This window comes from Cynocephalus volans, chromosome 9, assembly GCF_027409185.1.
Source record: "Cynocephalus volans isolate mCynVol1 chromosome 9, mCynVol1.pri, whole genome shotgun sequence".
NCBI lineage: Eukaryota > Metazoa > Chordata > Mammalia > Dermoptera > Cynocephalidae > Cynocephalus > Cynocephalus volans.
In genome coordinates, this window is record NC_084468.1 from 82,061,407 (window position 1) to 82,084,476 (window position 23,070).

General features: G+C 33.7%; 1 protein-coding gene across 1 annotated transcript in view; it reads left to right on the top strand.

The window, feature by feature from the left end:
* The window catches only part of LOC134385629 (PDZ and LIM domain protein 5), a 48,426-nt gene extending 25,997 nt beyond the window's left edge, over nt 1-22,429 (top strand). Inside the window, exons 2-6 of the mRNA XM_063107368.1 lie at nt 479-653; nt 12,589-12,769; nt 15,133-15,253; nt 18,263-18,378; nt 20,344-22,429. Of these exons, the coding sequence (XP_062963438.1) occupies nt 479-653; nt 12,589-12,769; nt 15,133-15,253; nt 18,263-18,378; nt 20,344-20,433 (683 nt within the window). The 3' untranslated portion in view covers nt 20,434-22,429. The remainder of the gene's footprint in view (nt 1-478; nt 654-12,588; nt 12,770-15,132; nt 15,254-18,262; nt 18,379-20,343) is intronic.
* Nucleotides 22,430-23,070: the final 641 nt, after the last annotated feature.

Sequence of the window (23,070 nt, forward strand, 5' to 3'; positions counted from 1 at the left end):
GACTGATTGCACAGTCTTCTTGAAGAATATAGGAAAAGAGAGAATATAATGAGCTCATTTTTGGTTTTGATATCTTCGACACATTGAGATTTTTATTGTGCCTATGATATATTTGGAGTTAAATCTAATTAATGGTTAGCAGAGATGTCTAGATAACTAGAAATACCTCACCTTCAATATTCGTCTTAACCATATTTTCTCTTGGAAGCAGAGGTAACTGCTTTTCCCTACAGCACCCTGTGTGTACATCTGTCATAACTCTTCACTGTGTTGCCATCTTTGATTTGCTTTTCTACTGATCTGTGTAGTCACAGCGCAGTGTTTGGTTTATAACCTCACCATGAATGGGAATGAGTGAGTGAATAAGCAAGTGAATAGATTATTTTTAAAATTATCATTATTATTATTTGATTATTAGGAAATTTTTATTTTTCACTTATTTTCTCTCATTCTGATTCTTCTGTGTTTTAACTTCTAGCACCTTCCACTGGAAGAATGTCAAACAGTGTGATTTCCTCTGGAGCAGTGGCACCAGCCAACTTAGCTGTGCAACAACCCCAGCCAAGTGACCAGGACACTTTAGTGCAAAGAGCTGAGCACATTCCAGCAGGAAAACGAACTCCAATGTGCGCCCACTGTAACCAGGTCATCAGGTTGGTTATTGCTTTTGGAAATTTTCTTGAAGGTACTTAATGCCAATGTTGATTTTTTTTTTCACACATTCTGAAATATTTGAAATTTTATCAGTGAAAATATTCTTGCCATAATTTTATATAATAGTTGTTATTGGTGTGGATAAATATGAGTATATATCTGTTAGAATCTATTTTAATGAAAAATAATTCTGGGCTCTCTAAATAAAACAAAAAATACAAATTATGTCAGTGATTAATTCCTATCAGAACTAAGGAAAAATAGTGATTAACATGGCCTTTCAGAGAATAATAAAATTTTAAGACTGAAAGGAATCCTGAAGATCATTTATCCCAATTTTGTTATTTTACAAATTATAGAAATGAGGACTTTCATTTAGATGGAAAATAACTAGTAACATAAAATAAAGAACCTTGAGCCCTAGAGAAAAGAAGATTGGATTTTTTTTTAATATCTAAGCACTGAAAGATAATTACCTTCAGATCTATTCATAAGTACTTTGAATGTTAGATTAGGTCGTAAACTGCTTCTTTAAAAAATTTTTTCCCAAATCTATTTTAAAAGTCTCTTAAATTTCAATAAGGGAAAAAGGCCCAGAGATCTTAAGAGTGTACTATACTGGAACTTATTAAATCTCTGAGTGGTTTTTGATAAGTGGCTTTTAAAATACTATGAGGTGTGGGTATAAATGCTGATTGCAGCTATTCTCCCCAAAGGGACCTTGTTACCTCTTTGTGAGTTGCTTTGTTGGCAGTAACAAATGATCATTCGAAATAATTTCTCAAGCTTGCCTCTTTTTTAACTTATCCTATTTTGAAGTAGTTGAAATAATGGCTTCTCTAAATAAGATTAAGACTTACTTGCATTTTCCTTCTTCTAATACATAATTAATGCTTAGCATAATATTTGTAGGTAATACTTAAAATGGAACCCAAGAAGCCTCAGTACTTTAAGAACCAAATATAAATACTCCTCTCCTTAACCCTACTATTAGTTAAAAAAAAAAATGTCAAAAACACAGCACGCATGTGACTAAAAATCAAATAGCTTTTTTATTTTAAAGGTAATTAATGTTCATTGCGACATTTAAAAAATATAGAAAAACAGGAAGCCAAAAACAAAGTTCATACATAGTCCCATCTCCCAAGATAACCTCCGTTAGCACTTTAGTTTAGACTTTTAAAACACACACACAAAAGGATAGATATCATTTTACAGAAATGGAGTCAGAATATGGTATTTTATAAGCTGTTGTTTTCATTTAAATTGTATTTTTCAGAGAGAAAACCTGCTTAATTAGAATTAGCAAGTAGCAATGGTAATAGTAATAGTGGTTATGGGGAGAAGGGGAAAATCAGTAGAGGTTTCCAAAGTCTAGAACAGTATCCAACACAAAGAAGATTTTCAGTAAATGTTTAACTAAACAGATCATGCATGACTCTAGACCCATTCATCATTCAGGCTATAATGTCAATTTGGTTAGAGTCATTTTCCTAAAAGTACTAGTACAGTTTACTGTTTTACAGAAATATTTAAACTAATAAAAATCTAGTGTGGTGCTGCTCTATCCCGATAAATTTAAAAAATGTTTTTAATTACTACCTGCATTTAGTTGTTATATTTTGGTGTTTAATATTAATAAAGTAAAAATAAACTCTGACTTGTAACGTTGTTTCTATAGGTTATAATACTTTGGTTACCTAGACAGCCTGGTGTTTTGAGACACTATATTCTGGCTAAAAACACTTTTACTTTCTAAGATGTTGTTGCAGAGCAGTCCAGGGGGAGGGAGAAAAGGGATAGGGGAGGGAGATAGGGTGGAAAGAAGAAGAAGGAGGGAGAGTGGGACATATGGAGACAGGAGTCACTGCTGTTACATGTGTGCTATTGCAAGCAAGTATTTACTGGGTGATTTAACAAAATGTCATACCACATCAACTGCTAATTAATGTTATATGGTTATCAGATTCTGTAACATCCTGTAATCACCACTACTAGCACTCTGAAAAACTTAGTATGGAGAAAATATGAGATCAAAGTAGAAATTACATTTACCACCCTACCTGCTTTGGTTTCAAATTTAATGCTAGGCTAGGATACCATTTTAATGCATAATCATCCTGCCATATGAAATAAATATGTATTATGCTAATAATATGAGTGCCCATCACTCATTGTTCCCTCATCTGTTAAATTTTATATTTCTTTGGATTATCCAGTATTTGTTATCAGTTAAGTATTAAAGCTTAATTTACTAAGGAAGTTAACAGGAATAGGGATTAGTTCATGTCAAGATCATATAACAGCAATTAAAATAGCACGTTTGCCTGGTGCTCAAATGCTAAAGCAGCTTGAATAGATTGTGGCCAGTTAAGAGACCTAGTCAGAGCATAATTCTAGTTTCTGGCCTCAGTGTCAGTATTACTTACCAAAGCAAGGAGGCATTAGATCAAGTGACATTCTCTTGGACACCTGTTTCTAAAACAAGCTGCAGTTGCAGGCTTGATGCTTTCAATACAGAATATTATACCCTAGCAAACTCTGAGAAGTTTGATTCATTTTATAATTTATGTTGTTAGTTTTCTACAACATAATTTACATTGTTTATAAATTATATTGTTTTGTTTTATATTTACTTCTTCAACATTTCAGATTTTCAAAAACATTTTTTTGTGTAAAGGCAAACTAAAGCAAATTTTGTGTTTTATTTTATTGGGTTTGCTGTTGGACTTTTTTTAGCAGAGTGATTGTTTTTGGAAAACCTTAGAAACCTGAAACTTAGAACTGAAGTGGTTATCTCTTTATAGAACACATTCAGTTTAAAACTCCATAGATAGTTTTATTTGGCTATAATGCTTAAATTTTTTTGGTTTATCTGAATTGCTTATGGATGTTTCCCCTAAATTGTGCTATGATGGCATTACTTCAACTAGTTACAAATGGATAGGAGTTACGTTTTAAGAAACTCTACTGAAGCTTTGATTAAGTTTGCTGTGGAGCATTTCCAGTCCAATTATGATACAAGTGCCATTTCTTTTACTCTTATAATCATGAATAGATTGACTTTTGGAGGGCTAGTATAATAGAGAATCATAGGAAATCAGGCTAATGAGCAAAAACCACATTTTAATTCCTCTGGTAGAATGGGCTTTTGAACATTTTTTCTTATTTCTTCAATGTTACATCTAGTGGCATTAAAATCTATTGGCCATTTGTGTTACACAGAGTTAACTGAACCATTTATGTTTAGTTTCTTAGCATCTTTGTGACATAAGTAAGGAATTTATGGTGCCTGAATTTCTTCTTAGATATGGAATGCTCAAGTAGCCACCTTACTATTGTTTTGTCTTTGCCTACAGTACAGTACCAGAACAACGACAATTAGGCAACCCGTTGTTTATTCAGTGAGAGAGAGATTTTAACATTCTTGATTTGTTTTTTGCACAATGATTTTCAAACTTTTTCATAAGGAGAGCCATCTTGGATTACCCCAAGTAAAGGGAATCAGAGTGTTTTGCCTATTTCACCATCCATTTTAATCTCTAAGCACTCCCTTATTCATACATCTTATTTATTGTCCCTCTGGTTAAGATTTTACTTGAAAATAAAAGGCTTCCTGGTGTAATGTGTTAGCACCTGAATTTAAGGAAACAACTAAAGACATTAACCAAGATTCATGAGCAAGACATAGACTAAGGTTTCACTGTTTACTATAGTGAAAAATTGGAAAGAACATAAATGTTTAGTATCTATGTAATGTTATTATGGTACCGTTTTCCTCTTTTTGGATAATAATGAATGTTTAATGTGTTCTTAGCATATTTCAAATGTTGTGCTAAGAATTTTACCTGAATTCCCATAATGCTACAAGACAGTTACTTTTATTACTCCATTTCACAGATAAGCAAATTGAGACACAGAGAAGTTACCTATTTATCTGAAGTTGCACAGACAGTAAATGGTAGAATTTGAATTCAAGCCTGGATCTAACTTTAATTTTTATTCATACTTTTAACTACTATTGCATAAGAAAATGTTTATAATATAATGTTTGGAATGTAATAAATATAGGAAAATGTTTATAATTTATATACTATATTAAGATAGTGAAAAGAAAGATAGAACTCTAAAGTATGACTTCAGTTTCATGTAAAGAAAATACACACCCAGATACATATTTAAGCCTGATAATACTAAAGACAGCGATTGTTTATTAAACATAACCAGTGTAATGCCAGGAACTTTACTATATTATTCTACCGGATCCTCCAAATAACTCCATTAAGTTGATATTATTCTTATGCCTGTTTTACATATGGGAATCCTGAGGCTTAGGTTAATTTGCCCAAAGTCACAAAGCTTGTTAACTGATAGAGTCAGGACTGGAACCCAAGTCCGTTTGATTCTGAGATACATTCATTAATTCATTAAATATTTATGGAGGGTCCTACTAGATACCAGGCACTATTTTACCCCAGGTAAAATAATAGTAAACAATACATACACTCTGCTTTAGAAGAAAGACCAAAAGGAACTCTACCCCAAAATTAACAGTTATAATTCCTGAGTAACTTGATTTGATGTGATGTTTATTTTCTTTTATATGCCATTATGAACTTTCTAAGTTATTGCATGTGTGTGTGTACTATGAATATGTATACATTTAATCATATATGTTAGTGTATTAGATCAGGAAAAAATAGTCTATACAAACCTGCCATAACTTAAGAGTGTGGCAGTGTACTTTTATTCATAATGTTTGAATGTACAAATTAGAAAGGAGGGACTAGATAATAAATAAGTTGAACAATTGTAGCAAAATGGCACATATAAGTCCTATTTATCAGTAATTATATTAAATGTTAATAGATTAAACACTGCAATTAAAAGACAAACTGGCAGGTAGATAAAATCGTGATCTAACTATATGCTGCCTACAGGAGACACAGTTTAAATTATGAATAGGTTGTAAGTAAAAGTATAGAAAAATATATATTATTCAAACAGTAACCAAAAGAGAGCTGGAGTGATTATACTAATATCAGATAAAATAGCTATTAAGACAAAAATTGTTACTAGAGATAAAGAAGTACATTTTATAATGATAACAAGTTCAATCCATCAAGAAGGTATATAACAATTATAAACATATATTTACCTGACAACAGAGCCACAAAATAAGTGAAGCAAAAACTGGCAGAGTAGAAGGAAGCAATACAGACAATTCAATAATAACAGTTGGAAACTTCAATACCCCATTTTCAATAATGGATACAACTATTGGAAATAAAACATGCACTCCTAAACAACCAGTTGGTCAGAGAAGAAATCACAAGGAAAATTAGAAAATAGTTTGAGATGAATGAAAATGAAAATATAATATACCAAAACTCCAGCTAAAGCAGTGCTTAGAGGGAAATGTGTAGCTGCAAAGGTCACATTAAGACACTAGAAAAAGAAGAGCAAACTAAACCCAAAGCAAGGAGAAGGAAAGAAATAACAAAGATTACAGCTGAAATGAATGAAAAATTAAAAGATAGAGAAAACCAATGAAACCAAAAGTTGGTTCTTTGAAAAGATCAACAAAATTGACAAACCTTGGCTAAACTACCAAGAAAAAAAGAAGACAAATTACTAAAAACAACACAAATGTATTCTCTCACAGTTTCCTTCTGGGCATGGGTTAGCTGACTCCTCTGCTCAGAATCTCACCAGGCTGAAATCAAGGTGTCAGTTGAGCTGCAGTCATCTGGACACTAGGGTATTTTTCCAAACTTATTCAGGTTGTTGGCCAAACTTAGTTCCTTGAAGCTCTAAGACTGAGGCCCTCAGTTCTTATAAGGCCCCCACCTGAGGCAGTTCACAATATGACTATTTGCTTTCTTCCTAACAGCCAACAGACAAGCAACTGCTTGTCACTTTTTACTTGTTTTAAGGGCTCACCTGATTAGCTCAAGCCCATCCAGGATAATCTATTTTATGATTAACTCAATATCAACTGATTATGGAATGGAATTACATCTGTATAATCCTTTTTGCCATATAAAGTTATCTAATCACAGGAGTGATATCCTATCATCTTTACAGTTTCCACCCCCACTCAGGGGAGGGAATTATACACAGGGCATGTACACTAGGAGGCCACTATCTTGGTGGCCATACCATAATTCTACCTATCACATCTTCTCCTCACTCAGTCTTCCCCTTCTTGTTTAGTGACAGCTCTGTTCTTTCAGTTGCTCAGATGTCATGTGATCTATCAGCAAATCCTTTTGGCTCTAACTTCTAATTATATTGAGAATCTGAACACTCTCACTGTTTCTACTACTGCCCTGATCCAAGCCGCTGTCATCACTCACCTGCAATAATATAGTGATTTTCTGGCCTTTCTGCTTTTGCCTTTGCCCTATACCTGTCTCTTATCAACACAGCAGTGAGAATAATCCTGATAAAACATTAATCAGATTATATTACTCCTTTGCTCAAAACCCTGTAATCGCTTCAATTTTAGTAGAAGCAAGAATCCTTAGAATGGCTTAAAGGCTCTATGCAGTTAGCCCTATCCCATCCCTACCTCATTGTGTCTCTGATGTTATTACTTACTAATTTCCCTCATGTTTTCTTTATTGGCCTTTTTGCTGTTTCTTGAATACTACAGACCTCTTCCTCATGCCCTTTGCTGTTGCTCTTTCTTTGGCCTGAATTATCTTCCCCTAGATAGTTGCGTAGTTCATTTTCTTCTTCTACATGTCTTTGCTCAAATGTAAGGGTGCTCCTGGCCACCTATTTAAGTTTTCCCACTTCACCCCTACCCGCCACATACACAGTCTCGGTCTCTCCCCTCTCTGCTCTATTTTTATCCTCAGCTCTTACTATCTAACATGCTGTATATTTTATTTATTTATCTCATTTGTTGTCTCTCTCCCCTCATTAGGATATAAGTTCCATGAAGACAGGGCTTTTTCTGGCTTTGTTCCCTGAACCTAGAATGGTTCCTACCACATACTGTATTTAGTAGATTTTTTTTCAGTTGATGAATGAACTTTTTCAAGATATTTGAAAGACGCCTGTTAGTTTTGCCAAATTGAAATTATATTCCACTACTTAACTTGTCTTATTATAGAATCACATTTCTCCTGCTTTGCTGATTTTATAATAACTTGACTATAAAGTAAAGAATTGACTATAATTGTCTCTAGTAGATTTTTTAAAATTATCCATTAATATTACCTTCTTCAGAATTTGTTCTCTTTATTCACTGTTATGATTAAGCTCATTTTACATGTTTACTTATTCTTGAGGAACAAGTCATTTATGCCTTTAAAATATAAAACTATAGTTGTTGTCACAACACTTTAAGTGCAATATTTTAAAGGACTACAAATTAAAGGTGATACTCAAGGAAAGTAGAACTATTTTTTTTAATATTCTAAATTGGAAGGTTTGGGTGTAGTCCACTGGAAATGAAAAATTAAGAGTGACAAATGCAGTGTTTTTAGGAAGGGTTGTTAATATTTCTAATTTAGAGTGTTGTAAGACTTGAAAGATAAGTCACTGTGTGTTAGATTCTTTTTTACTCTCTTCCTGCATGTGTCTGTATGGGTACCTGTGAATGTGTGTTATGTGCAATTTCTCCCAATTGCCTTTTCTATTTCACTCTGTTCTGGTTGTGTTGTTCCCGGGCTCTTTGCTCATGCCAGACTCTTCCTAAGAGTTGGTTAATGTAAAAATATATAACTGGTTTATACATTTGTATTATTTATTATATCTAATTAAGTGGCATATCAGATTCCATTTTATTCTGGATCACATGAGTTGTTTTTATGTAAACTTCTGTTTCTAACTTGTATTGATGCAGTAACTTTTGGTCAAATAAAGTTTTTAATCTGTAGTGGCTGGGCCGTGGAAGATTTCGGCTTTACATTTCATCCACATGATCTTGGGGAAGTTGGCTAACTTCTCTGATGTTCTCTTCATCTATATGATAGAGTTAATTTCTATCACTGAGGTTATTGTGAGCATTAAATAACAAAGAGATATTTGTTTATAGAGAGGTGAGAAAGAAAAATAACAAAGGGAAGCAAGAAATAAACATTTGATTTCAAAGCTAAATCCCTGTTAGGTTGTGTTAATTCCTTTCACCTTTCTATTTGTGAGCTTTTCTTTTTCTCTGCACTTTTCCTTGGCATCCTTCCTTACCTTTCCTTCCATTCCCCCTCCCCCCCTTTTTGGCATAAGTCTCACAGAAGATAAACAGGATAAAAATACCTGTTTCATGCTATAGCTTTTCACTGTCCGGCAATCTAATGCTTTAACTCTCTCCCCTCCCTTCATTTGTCAGTCAACATGTATTTAGTAAGGGCTCACAGGACACGGAGTACATTAAGAGGTAGCTGAATACTTGATTCCACTTTGCAGTTATCCTAGCTTGTCCTTCCAGTTCACAAATGGAAACCCAATCCTATCTGGAACAGGAAGAACTTCTTTAGTGTTAATCCTGTGTTAATAAATTTGTCACATTAGTCTTCGCTGACACAGAGAAGAGAGTACTTTGTTATGTTTAAGAGATTTTATTGTTTTTAATCTTACATAATTTCAAGGGTATCGATGGAGAAAGATGCCCTTGCAGTGCAGCTGAGGAGTATCAGAGTAGGCCAGAATTTGCCCTGAGAGTGCTTGTTTAAGAAAGGGACTCTGGTGAGAGTAAAAGCTGAAAATACTCATTTATTTTAAAGAGAGAATTTCTTTACTGTCTAAAATTCCTGTCACTATTTATTTAAAGAGAGCATTTCTTTACTGTCTAAAATCCCTTTCACTATTAAGATTTGAGAGGAACTAATGATATATTTTAAAGTTATCCTTTTAATGGACAAATAGTTTTAGCTTATTATTTATAGTGAGTTTTATCCCAGAAGTTTTTTTTTAAACTTTTAAGAATACATGAAATGTAACATAACCTTCTAAATTACAAAAAGGGGGAAAAAGAATGAAATTCATGGATGAAGCCATTAAAAATGAAGCCATTAAAAATGTAGCATTGAGACTGGACAATACCTACAAAAATGACCTACATACTTGCCTGTGGTTAGACTTATAAATTTGGCTTTAAGCCTTCTGGTGGTATACCAAAAAAGAAAGCTAGTTTTGCAATTTACTGTACAATAAGATAAAAATAAAACTATTGCTTAGGAGAAGCAAAACTGTTTGTTATAAGAATGTGATAGGAATTTTTTGAAGGGGTTCATGTGAAAATAACCCTGTATGGTCTAACAAACAACACTGTGAACAGCAACTTGCAGGAATAGCAAAGGTAAATTTCAAAGGCTATTTCCTATAAAATTGTCAGTACAGGCTGATGTGTCACATCGAGCACTATTCATGAGAGGAACAGTGAGGTGGGTCACTGTGGAATAATTCTGTAAGGTGGGTCAGGCCCAATATGCAGAGACTAGAAGAATCCAATTTTTTGCTAGTCCGACTTGGTCGCAACACATACTGTATTTTAGAAAATCTGTGAAATGGATTGTATGTTCCTTAGTCAATTATTCTTGAATGTGGTTTTTTTTTTTTTTTTTTTCTCAGACGAACTTTGTTAAATATTTGGAGCACTGATAGGCATGTTCCAAGAGCAAAGCCTTTCTTTTCATTCCAGGTACATACATACCAACACTTAAGCTTTAAAAGAATACAGAGTTTGAGGTTGGATTGACTTCTTTTGAAAACTGAGGCACCAAATAAGAATACTGACCTCAAGGATCCATCTAGCCTAATGGATGAGCTGAAGACATGCCCTAATAAAAAATTCACCCTAATAAATTGTTTTGAATCTGTTTTAATTTCCAGACAATAGTAGCAAAAAACCCCAAAGTTCTATCATACCCTGTGTTATAGTCACAGGAAGATTTTTCATGCATATATAACCAGACACCTTCCTGGTGGAAAAGCTCAGCACACTCATAAAACTTTGTCTTTGAGCAGTGGCTTCCTGGTTTATCTTTGAAAGGAAGCTACTTGCCAAATATATATAAGAAAATTAAATGAAGGAACTTGTTAAGTAGGATAGTTATTTATAAACCATTTAAAAATTAAGGGACAACATACCAAAAGTAATATATTTGATTACAGAATAGGTGATCTGTAGCCCTTTTCCTTTCTGGCAGAAATTAGTTCACAAAAGTATTCCTTGTTAATCATAGCAAAACTATAGTACCCTAAAGTTTTAAAAATAGTAGTAATAAACTACTTGTAATCTCAAACAGAAGAGAGCTGTGTGCACTAGCTTATACAAAATGGCATATTATTAATAAGAAACAAGTGAACAAAAAGAGGGGCTGGAAAATACCCTCTTATACTCCATATAAAAAAATTTAAACATTTATCAAGAGCCTTTTTCCTTTCCTGACTCTTGCAGAACTGGGTGCTGTTTCTGAGTAAACATCAATATGTTTGCAAAGAATTTACAGTGGGAGATAATTATTGAAGAACAAGGTTTATGTTATTGTCAAAGGTTTAAAAATGCTGTGAATTCATGATGCTCATTGCTATGACTTTTCCTATTAATAATCTGCCTAGAAGTCCAGTGTTCAGTGCTTACTAACGATTACCATGTGGTCACGCAGTGATGATAATTGATGGTAATGAGGTCAGAGGCAGAATATCAGTTGACTAGAACAGTATACTAGAAATCAGGAAATTCAGTTTCTGGCCTTGGCTCAGCCAGTGATTTTATGATATTTGTCATATCTTTTGAACATTCCATATCTCAGCTTCTTCATCTGTTAAACTGAATACGTTATAACTGCCCTGGTCTGTCTCACAGGAATGTTGCATGGACAAATTAGATAACTGTAAAAGTGCCTTGGAGGTAAAGCCACTCTATGAATAAAAATTAGTGTGATGTAGTTACTGAAAAGTATGTTGCAGAAGCTCGAATGGTTAGTCTCTGCAGTCCTCATAAGTAGATAAGGCTTCATAATGGATTCCTGTCAAGCAAACCAAGCCCATCTTATCAGTTCATGACTGTATAGTATTTAATGGGGAAAAAATCCCTTTGCAAACATTTTTTACCTTGATACAAATGTGCGTTAAAAATCAGTCATATTTGGGAAGGGAGTAGGGGGAAGTTGCTAAACAGCAGGTATAAAATTTCAGTTATGCAGGATGAGTAAGTGTTAGAGATCCCTGTATAACATTGTACCTACAGTTAACAATAATGTGTTGTACACTTAAAAATCTGTTGAGTAGATCTATGTTAAGTATTCTTACTACAATAAAATAAATTTTTTTAAAAAATAAGTCATATTTGAATTAAACAAAACCTTTCCAAGTACCTTAAAACAATCCGTAATATCCAGCTGACAGTTTGTGTAGTCATTTTGGAGGGTAAGCATTTGATGAGTTTAATAAAGTTGAGAAATAAGTATATGAAACAACATGTAGGGAAGAGAAATTGACTGTTTCCTCAGGTAATAATTATTACCATTTTTAAGACTTTGATGTTACCAAATTGAGATTTTTCTTTTGTTTATTTTACAGAAATGTCAAACTCTCATTTCTGCCTAAGACATATATTTTTTTCTGATTGCTTTATGTTCTGTCACAGTTAACATCCTCATTCTCATTCCTAATCATGATGCAGACAAACTGACTCATTGCAGCTCAATAAAACATGCCACCAAGTCCCCTAAAGACAGAAAAAGTGAGGCGGGGGTAGCCTTTCTTGAAGTAATTCCTTAAGTACTCTTATTCCTCTCCCCTTTTGTCTTCACATATGGGCACAGAGAGTCCCTATGTAAATTTACAGCATCCATGTGTTCAGTCCTTGAGAAGGAAAATTGAGCAAGTATTTAATTGGCCATTAAAAAAGAGGTCTTATCCAGGCTAACCTTAGAAATTTTTATTTTTGAGACAAGTTGATCTTGTTTCTTCTGGCAGGGGACCATTTCTAGTGGCACTGGGGAAATCTTGGCACCCAGAAGAATTTAACTGTGCTCACTGCAAAAATACAATGGCCTACATTGGATTTGTAGAGGAGAAGGGAGCCCTGTATTGTGAGCTGTGCTATGAGAAATTCTTTGCTCCTGAATGTGGTCGATGCCAAAAGAAGATCCTTGGAGTAAGTATTGGAAACTTGTTTATTCTTAGTTTTAAAGCAGAATAAATTTTTGCTATGAAACTCTTCCATCATTTTTACTTTTTATTTTCTTCTTGCTTTATCCCCTCTCTGCTTTCATCACTATTTTTGTAAAGCAGAACTAAATAGTACTTTGTAGAAGTATATCAGACTCATGGGGTTGGGTTGTCTTTGGTTTTGTCTGACTGAGTTCTGGCTTGTCTGGTGAAAGTCTAGCCACTGTGGGGAAAAAATAATTTACTGTGGATGTGCTACCTCAACAGGACCCTGTTTGCTCACGAATGGAAAGGTCGCACAGGACCACACACATCAGAGTTCTCAGAGCTGACACCTTCACTGTTTTAAATTAAATTCCATAGCTTTTATAAGAGCAGCATTTCCCCACTTGTCAGGGTTCAGGCACAGGACAATGATTTCATGAAATATATAAAACATGAGGCTCATAAATGATATGTTTTTCTTAAATGTATATAATGTTTAAAAATATAACCTCAGTTTTATGGGAGTACACATGTGATGGGAAAATAATTTTAAGCCACACTTTTTTTTTTTTTGCAAAAAGAGTAATTTAGGAATCAGATACATAGTAAATAATGGCAAATAAATGAATTTCCTGCTCTAGAATACCTAGTTTGCAATTATAAAGTAAGGGTTGGGCATTTCTTACGGGTGACCAAGAGATACAATTTGATTTTAAAAGAAGCCAAGGTGCCTGGCCTCATACCAAAGTTGGAAATGGTCCTGCTGAATTTCAGTACTCTCAATATGAAAATATAATAATGAAACTAATTCATATTAATTGAGATAAAAGTTATTGTGAATTATTGAGTAGTCAGTCTTAATTTTAGGTTACATCTTTAAATGAACTTTGAGGACACTTAAAATTATAAATATACCATCTGAAATATTTCTGTTATTAATTTGTGAAGTATGTTGGGAAAAAAGGAGTAGAATAGTTCAGCCTGTACCTTTTAAATGATGACAATTAATTAACTGAATATACTCATACATTAATACTGTTTTAGTGTATAAATGTGTTCTATGGACTCTAGAATAATAAAGCAAAGTCGAGTAATAGTCTTAGAACCAAATAAGTTTCTAGGAAATGTAATATACTCTTTGCTTCAAAGATGGGTCAGAACTTCACTAAAGGAATAGATTCTCTGGATTGTGTTTTAGTTGTTTGATTACCTGTTAAAGCAGTAATGTAATCTGTCTCATGCATGGAAAGGGAAGTATATTGCAGAAGCCTTAGGAATTATTTGGTTCAGTGTACATTTGTTATAAATGTTTGTGGTGATGTTTCGGATCCAATCATCTGCCATTTCTTCCCTTTGTCCTCAGTAGTGAACTATGGAATTTTCTATGGCTAATAATTTATTCTCATCATTTTCTTTTATTTTGAAAATGTTTTATTAAAGAAAATATTTCTCTGTAGAACAATTAGGAAATACAAAGAATGTAAAGAATAAAATTAAAATGACCTGTATATTTACCAGTCGCAGATAATTACTGTTAACCTTATGTGTATTTTCTTCCAGTTTCACTTTGTAAGTGAATAAGTAATTCACTTACAAAGTTGTCACCATACTTTATGTATAACATCCTCTTTTTTTGTGTGAGAATTATGGAAACAGTACATTTACATGGTATTAACTATTCAAAAATGATTCCTCGTAAAGCCAACTTCCTAAAACCTCTTTTGCTAATTAAAATCTGGCCCAAATCTTTAATACTTGGTATATTTAACCACAGGGCCGTTGTTGACTAGAATCCATGCTTTATGGTTCAAATTTTAGACACTCATTTGAGTGTGTGCTCAGTGCAGTCACAGCTGATTTCCAAAAGCCCAAACATGTTAAACTGATTGGATTACACTGATTACATTATTGCTTCCATAATGCACCAAAGTATAGGTTTGTTTTAGTTTTTAAATGCTTCCACCTTCCTCCATGACATTTCTAGATAATAGTGTGAAACTTCTGGAAATTAATCTCTTCTGACATCCTTTGAGAAAAAGCAGAATGTATTCTTGCAAGAACTTAAGAAATGCTTTCTTTATTCACCATATTTATAATTTTTAAATAACATAGAAATCATTCTTTAAATAAGTTTATTGATTTGTATTTGTGAAAAACACACATATGATAGTGCATCAGTTTAGATGATTTGTGAATCTGTTGTTAAGTATCTCCTGTTACTTAGATAAAAAGCTCAAGACAGAGAGGAAGCATGTGTGTCTCTAAAGGGTTAGGTCTACAGGTCTGTACTGGTATAGCTGTTAGAATAAGCATTTGTGTATTTATTGTCATCTGTCTTTACATCCAATTACCTTTCTATAACAGGAAGTCATCAATGCTTTGAAACAAACTTGGCATGTTTCCTGCTTTGTGTGTGTGGCCTGTGGCAATCCCATTCGTAATAATGTTTTTCACCTAGAGGATGGTGAACCCTACTGTGAGACCGGTAAGATCATGAAGCCATTAGTTTCTTGAGTTTGGAATATAGTAAAACGTCAACCCTTATATTGCTATAAAGTTGAAAGAAAATATTAGGCAAAGCAGTTTTCATAATTGTTTTGGGGGGCATTTAATATAACTCTAAACATATAGGAAAAAATTATTTAAACTTTCTATGTGACTTTGTCAGCACAGATATTGCCAACTTCGTTATAAGATTTAAGAACGTTAGCATTACTTAGTGGGAAAAATATTTTTCTTGAATCTCTAATATTTTATGTATATAAACTTTACCAAAGTGTGTAGCTTAAAGCTACCTCTTACAATCCAGTAGTTAATTTTGAGTCGTTATAAACATGAGAAATGTTCAACTTTAGAATATGATATTGATTTGTTCTTCAAGGCAACTGACTTGAAAATAAACTTGAAATCATTTGTTACTTTTACCGAATGGGAGAGTAATCCTGGCTTGGATTGCTCCCTTGGTAAAATGATTTTTAATAAACTAGGCCCTAAGGACCTGTCCTACTACATTTGTCTTATTACCTGAACTCTGAATACATACTTTTCCTTCCCAAAGTCTATAAGTGAACTTTCATGACACTTATTTACTAATATTGCCCTTACTTAGATATTATCACAAATGCATGTTTCAAAACATAAAATATTTTCCCCTTATCATGCCTCCACTCACTAATACTACATTCCCACTATTGAGTTTTATTGTTAAACTCAAAGTGTGGTGCTGAGAGAAGGCAATATTCCAGAGAAGTCAAAGGAACAGTCAGCTTCTAAGTTGAAGCTATGTCAGCACTATTCATCCCTTCATTCCCCATTTGCTATTCCCTTACTTTTATTTTCACCTTTCTTTCGGCTCCATTATTAAGACCAACCTGGATCTATTTCACACCAAGAAGCCCCAGAAATTCCACTGAAGTATATGCCCCATGGGCCATTGTGGGACAGTTGGCTACAAGCTGCCTACCCTGATTCAACCAGAATATTTCACATTTTGTAATTTTACTTAATTTTTCTGAAGAAATAGCTGTTTGTTTTGTTTTTTGTTTAGTTGGTTAATTTTAGAAGCTTTGCAAGACATTTCGACTAACTGGCCGATAGTCTCTATTTAGCCAAAACACATATAAAACCAGCTAGCCTTAACATCATATTTAATGTATTCGAAGAAGTCATATTTTTAAAACCCAGAGAATTGCTTATAGAAAGGGGAAAATGTTATTGAATATTTAAATGTTGCTTCTAATCAATTTGGTCTAATTTTGTTCTTTCTTTTTCTTTAACTTCCCAAACCATTTCTTAATCCAGTCTTCTCCATCTCAATAAATAGCCCTACTGTTCACTATCTAAAAACCCAGGGGTCATTTTGGATTCTGTTTATTCCCATACCCAAACTAACTAGTAAATCCTGGCAGTTCTGCCCCCAGTGTATATTGTATTCATTCATTTCTCTTCATCTCAACTGTCAGCACTAAATTTAACTTGCTTGCACCCTTTGCCTGGATATTATAATTGCCACCTAAATGGTGTATCTCCTCCCCAACAGCCCCCAAATAGCAGCTACAAAGAACCTACAATAATACTTTTTAAAAAGTGAATCAGATTGTCTTTAAAACCCTTCAGTGGCTTCCACTAGAATAAAAACTATACTCCTCACTAGAGCTTGCTTTGACAGCCTTATCTCTTCCCACCTTACCTTCTGTCAACTGGATTCTAGCCATACCCAGCACCTCTGCTGTTTCTTAGCAGCATGTTGAGATCCTTCCTGTCTCAGGACTTTTGTGCTTATTACATCTTCTAACTGGAATGTTATTCCTCAGCTTCTCTGTGGTGATTCTTCTTTTTCTTCCAGTCTCATCAGAATTATTACCTCCTCAGAGATGCCTTTCCTAACTCTCCTATATAATGTAATACCCCCCCAATTATTCTATATTAATATCACTATTTTCTTTCCTTCTTGTCACTTATCACAACCTGAAACAATTTTCTATCATATACTTTTAAAATTTAATCAATGATGAGATTCTGCTCCCGGTGAGAATATAAGCCCCATGAGAAAAGCAATCACATCTGTCGTCTTCACCACTATACCCCTGCAATGACTAGAACAATGCCTGGCACACAACAGGACACTATTGATATATGTTGAGCAAATAGTGCTAAGAACTATTAAAGATTGAAGATTGCTAAGAAATGTGAAGAAGTTGCAAATTATAGCCTACTTTCTCCTCCAGCCCAGGTTGGTTTGGCCAAAGGGTGAACCATGAATCGACACAGTTGTGAGAGTAGCTGCATAAAAGGAAAAAAATGCCAATAGATTCTCATTTAGTAATAGAGAAACATCTTGTCAAAACTGCTTTTTTCAGAAGGAAATCCTGTATAACTGTAATTTGTGTCAAGTAAATGGTATTCTCTGGCTAAGGATTTTCAGCATGAAGTCATAAAATTAAAAGAAAAACATAGCAAAAGAAATTATGGCTGATATTGTTGTGATACAGTCCAGCTAGAATTGCAGTCATGGCACTTATTCATGGAAGTTTCCTGTAACTTTTATTTTTCTCCCTTAACCAAGTCAAATGCACTATGAAATTTGTCAATATCAGACATTTGTTTTTGATTTATATTCATTAATCTGATTGTTGCAAGTTATTGGAAGTCCTCCAATATTTCTTTGAAACAGTCATATCTGCTGGTAACTGGTTAGAGAACAGTGTTCTTTACACATATTTGGGCAATTAAGTGAAGAGAAATGAGAAGTATTACATGAAAAAATGTAATAGAGAATGTTAAGTTGTGTAAATAATGTTTACCAAGGGAAACCTGAAACATGCTAAACATATATCTCAAGCCAAATATTATGCCACCTCCTGAAAATTTTAATTACTAGTATCTTTATCTTCATCATCTTATTTAATCCCGATTTTGTTGTTGCTTTCTAGGAATTATCATTCTGAAGCTTCATTATGTTTAAATTTTGTCTCTCCCCCATGTCCCAATACAGATTATTATGCCCTCTTTGGTACTATTTGCCATGGATGTGAATTTCCCATAGAAGCTGGCGACATGTTCCTGGAAGCCCTCGGCTATACCTGGCATGACACTTGCTTTGTATGCTCAGTAAGTAAACTCTTACTTCCTAATTAAAGGAGTATAGTACAGCCAGGTCTAGCCTAAGTATTGACTGGAAATAACAATTCATACCTTTTAGTCCTTCAAACCTAAAGAGAAAATATTTTTACAGTGATTTTGAAAGTTGTTTATTAAAATTTTTGGCACACCAGACTTGTATGGAGAAGACACAAACTCAAATGCCAAAGCTAACCCAGGTGGCACGGTGTGGGTGTAGACAGTGGAAAGTAGAGGTAACACCTTAGGACAGGGAAGTCTAATTGATGGGTGTGGAGACGATTCAGCAGCACAGCTCCGGAAGCTTAACAAAATGTGGCTTATAGGCCAATATAAGGAGATCTGATGCAAGAAAGTCAAGAGGCTGGAAAAGGCAGGGGGCAAGTTGGAAACTCCCTGGGAATGGGCTCAGGCTTCATTCCAGAGGGAGCAAGCTCAGCAGGAAGCTGGGACCAGGTGCTGAAGAACTGTCTCTGGAATGATCACAAAGTCTCCATCTAGGTGAGACAAGTTTATTGAAAAAGTCAAGAGCATAGGCGTGATCATGTGCAACCATCAGGGACAGAGTTTCTTCTGGAAAGGCAAGGTGCTGGGTCAGTGGCTCAGGACTTGTACATAGTCCCCTCCCGTCATTAGTTTCCCTTGGACTGTACCAGCATTCCTCAACCTTGGTGTCTTCAGACTAAATCCAAATATTTCACTTAAAAAAAAAAAAAAAATTTTTGTCACACAGAAGATTGTTACCCCATATAGAAAACACTATTTTAATACATTTTTGTCTATAAGTGGGGAAGCTATATATTTCTTAAAAGAGTTTTTTACTTTTTTTTTTTAACTCTATATTATTAGAGTGTTTTTAATAGTTTTTGGAAATGTTAAGTACTTCTTAAAATAGAAATAAACAATTATAAAAACCTATTATTGAATGAACACTGGAAACTATATGTTGATTCATTTCCTTTCTTAGCAATAGCCCATGAATATTCTTTTCTTTTTGAGACTATAATAAACATGCAATAAAATATTTGCCTATTTAACTTGATATTTTAATATTTTTGGTTTTATTTTTAATGATTAGGATGGATTCAGAGATTAACATTAACCTAAGATTTCTTTTTTTGGATTTTGAGAGTAAATATGCAGTAAAGGTGCTCTGTTCACATGTTAATTTTTTTAAAAGTTAGATTTAATATATTAACAGTTTTTAATACCCAGTGTATGATGGGGAAAAGTAATGTTAAAGCGAAGTCAAATGATTTCCCCAAACATTACCACTGAACCCTTTTCGTTTACCTTTTCGTCTCTTAGACTACATAAAGTCTATAAAAAGCAACAACTTTTAGCAGATTTGCAGTCTGGCCTCTGGTAGAACTGCTCATAAGCATTGTAATTAACAAAGGCAGTAGGAAAGATAAGAAGACAGTAATGTGGATAGTTAACGACTTTATAATCATCCGCCAGCCAGACGTTGACCAGGATTTTTATTTTAAGAAACAAAGAAATGAATTAAAAAGAAGTCATGGGTGAATGCCCGTGTATTTGTTGGCAAACTAACATTGGGCTTTGGGAATGTATGATAAAATAATTGTGTTTTCTTTTTGAATGCTTTGGTTCCCCACACCAAGAAGCAAAATTAAAGCATTGATTAAAATTTGGGGAGAGAAAGTACATTTAGCATGGCCTCTTTTTTGTAATAAAATTTTCATTAGGACTAAGTGTTTCCTCTCAATAAAAGTAATGATCAGTGATTTAAATAAGTTAGAATACATTCCAGGAAAAAGTCATTCTTCATTGCTTTTGAAAGATTATATGAAATGTTATAGTAATGGTGAAATGTCAGGGTGTCTAACACAACCAAGTAAAATACTTTGTTATATTATCTATTAAATCACTTTCCCCTTCTCTGGCATACTTGATAAAATAATGATATTCTTTTAAATAATGCTTCTTTTTCAGGTGTGTTGTGAAAGTTTGGAAGGTCAGACCTTTTTCTCCAAGAAGGACAAGCCACTTTGCAAGAAACATGCTCATTCTATGAATTTTTGAAAGTCAACAGTTAAGGGGAAGGGAAGAAATTTGAAGAGAAAGAAAAGAATTTAAATTACCAATTAATTTCTAGATTTAATATTTATATGGAGTTTTGAAAAATAATAGTGTCCCTGAAGGAATAAATTCCAGCTTTAAAAACCAAGTCTATGAGGAAATATTTGGCTTCGTAAAGTAAAGAGACAGTTTGGCATTTATTATTACTTTTTCCTGTATTTTATGCCCATAAAATAACTTTTATAAAAACCAATTTCCTGGTTGACTATTAAATTCATCTTAGAATACATTAGCAAAGAATCAACTTTTAGAATAAAAACTTCAACCTCTATACTGAAATAATTATACTTTCTTTCCTTGTTAGGTAGTTATGAGTAAATCTGCAAAAGGCAATGAAAATGCTTTAAACTTTATCAATAAGAGAATTATTGTATTTTTTAAGAAAAACTGGTGTTTATTTTTAAAACAGTAAATAGGAGTTTAAACAGATAATTTTATCTGTAGAAGGTGTCAGTGTTTAAAAAACTGTATGTACTTTTTTTGGTCTTGGTCTTACAGTTGATCATTCCAGTACGAAGGGGCAATGAGGTTTTTGATCAAAATGTATCTTTCCAATAAGAGATGTTATATTTTTTCTCATCTCCTCCCCCTCCCCAAAAGCCTACCATATAGCATATAAATCTCAAAATTTGACCTTGTATTAAAATGTGACTCTTAAGCTTCATCAGCTGTATTAGTCAAACTCCATTTTTTCCTTTCCTTCTGCTGAGGTGAAAAGCTAATTAAATAACTTTGGGCTCTGACAGTTTTGTCTCTCTTTAAAGATAATAAATAGAAAAGAAGATGGTTGGGAATTGTGGCAAATCAAAAGATGGTACCTAAAATAAAAATTTTTAAATCCCCCCCTTTCAGATAATGAAACAATTAGATCAGTTTCAGAGTTGTACCACTGACTGATGAAGATTTGAGAGCTCTTTTTGCAGAATAATATTTTTTTTTTAATTCTACATTAGAAAAATAATAGATTAACTTGGGGATGTGATAAAATCTAGGGTGTGTGTGTGTGTGTGTGTGTGTGTGTGTGTGTGTGTGTGTGTGTGTGTGTGTGTGTGTGTGTTTTTCTCTCAATAAGTAAACCACTTCCTAATGTGATCACAAAGTTGGAAAGCTTTTATTCACCAAGGTTTGATGTAGGATAGGAGGAGAATATGATTAATTACTCATATTCTTTAGGGTTAATAACTGAGATTTGTCTTCCTCATTTGGGGAAAGAACTATTTAAATGCCACATGGAGACAGAGAAACAGTTAGGGTAAAACTGTGGATCCTGTTGATATTTGCCCAGTGAGAAACAGATTATGGCATTTGATAGTTTTTCTCTATTTTCTCTTTTTTTCTAGAATGGATGAAATCCCTTGATCCCACTAAGTTACAATTTACATTTGTTTGGGGCAACTTGCTTTTAAAGTTGAGACAGAGTCCTAAGTCCTTCCTGCCCCATCACTCACTAACGACTTCACTTACATTGTGTGCATGTTTGTTATAGAAGAGGTTTTAGTCTACAATATTTGCTTAACCTCCCTAAGAACTTTTAAGGCATCTGTCCTGAAAGCTATTAATTTATGGTCTAGCAGAATTATATGCAGATAAAAATTAACTGGGGATAAAAAATGGGAAGGGGTGACACAAAGTGTCAAACTGAATGCTTATCCAGTAGCAACCCCAAACTACCTCCTCTGCATCTTGTAGGGAGGCAGGAAGTTTCTTTTGAAATAGTGCTGGAACTGAATTGTGCATTTTATCTCCTTGCTGCTGAAACCACCTATGGAAGACTTGCTGGCTAATATGCATTATCATGTATCTTTTTCATGTATCTTAACGTCAGTCTTTTGTGTTATACAGTACAAAGTAAGTTGGTGTTTTTGTTTTGGTGTGGTAGAGACATTTTTGATTAGCTTTGCCTTTATAGACTATATGCCAAGATAGCATTTGATAAATCAGTAGCATTTGGGTATTTTCTTTGAAGAATTTAATTTACCTGAATTTTTCCTATAAAGTTATCTTACATAAAGGATATCATTTTTTTATTAGACTGTTCTTTCTACATATTATTCATGAAGCATAATGCTATATTTCTTCAGGTTTTATCCCTGAAAGGGTAATGTTACTTCCTAATTTATCATTTTGTCTTTGTGCTTTGTCCATCTCTTCTGTGGCAAAGCTTCATATTCGTGCCTAAAACAGTTAATCCTGTGAAATAAATATTGAACATAACCCAGAAGAAAGTCTGCATTTTCCAGTGGGAAATGCCATATCTAATGCACCACCAGTAATCTTTTAATAACTGGCTGAGCACTTTATTCTTCTGGTGAGCTCCCTGAGTATTTATTTTTCTGATTATAAATATTCCATATCAGTATCATTTTTTATTATTACTTCTTTACTGTGGAGCATTTACTTTTAGTCTTTCTGAATGTATATTTTGGAATGCTGTATTTGGTATAACACAGATTAAAATCATAGTACATGACTCAAACTCTCTACTTGGATTCCCCATTTTCAAAATTTTAGTGATAAGTTTAGATTTATAATATTTCTCTAGACTTATATGGACTGAATGTTGCCTACTGAAGTAGCAAC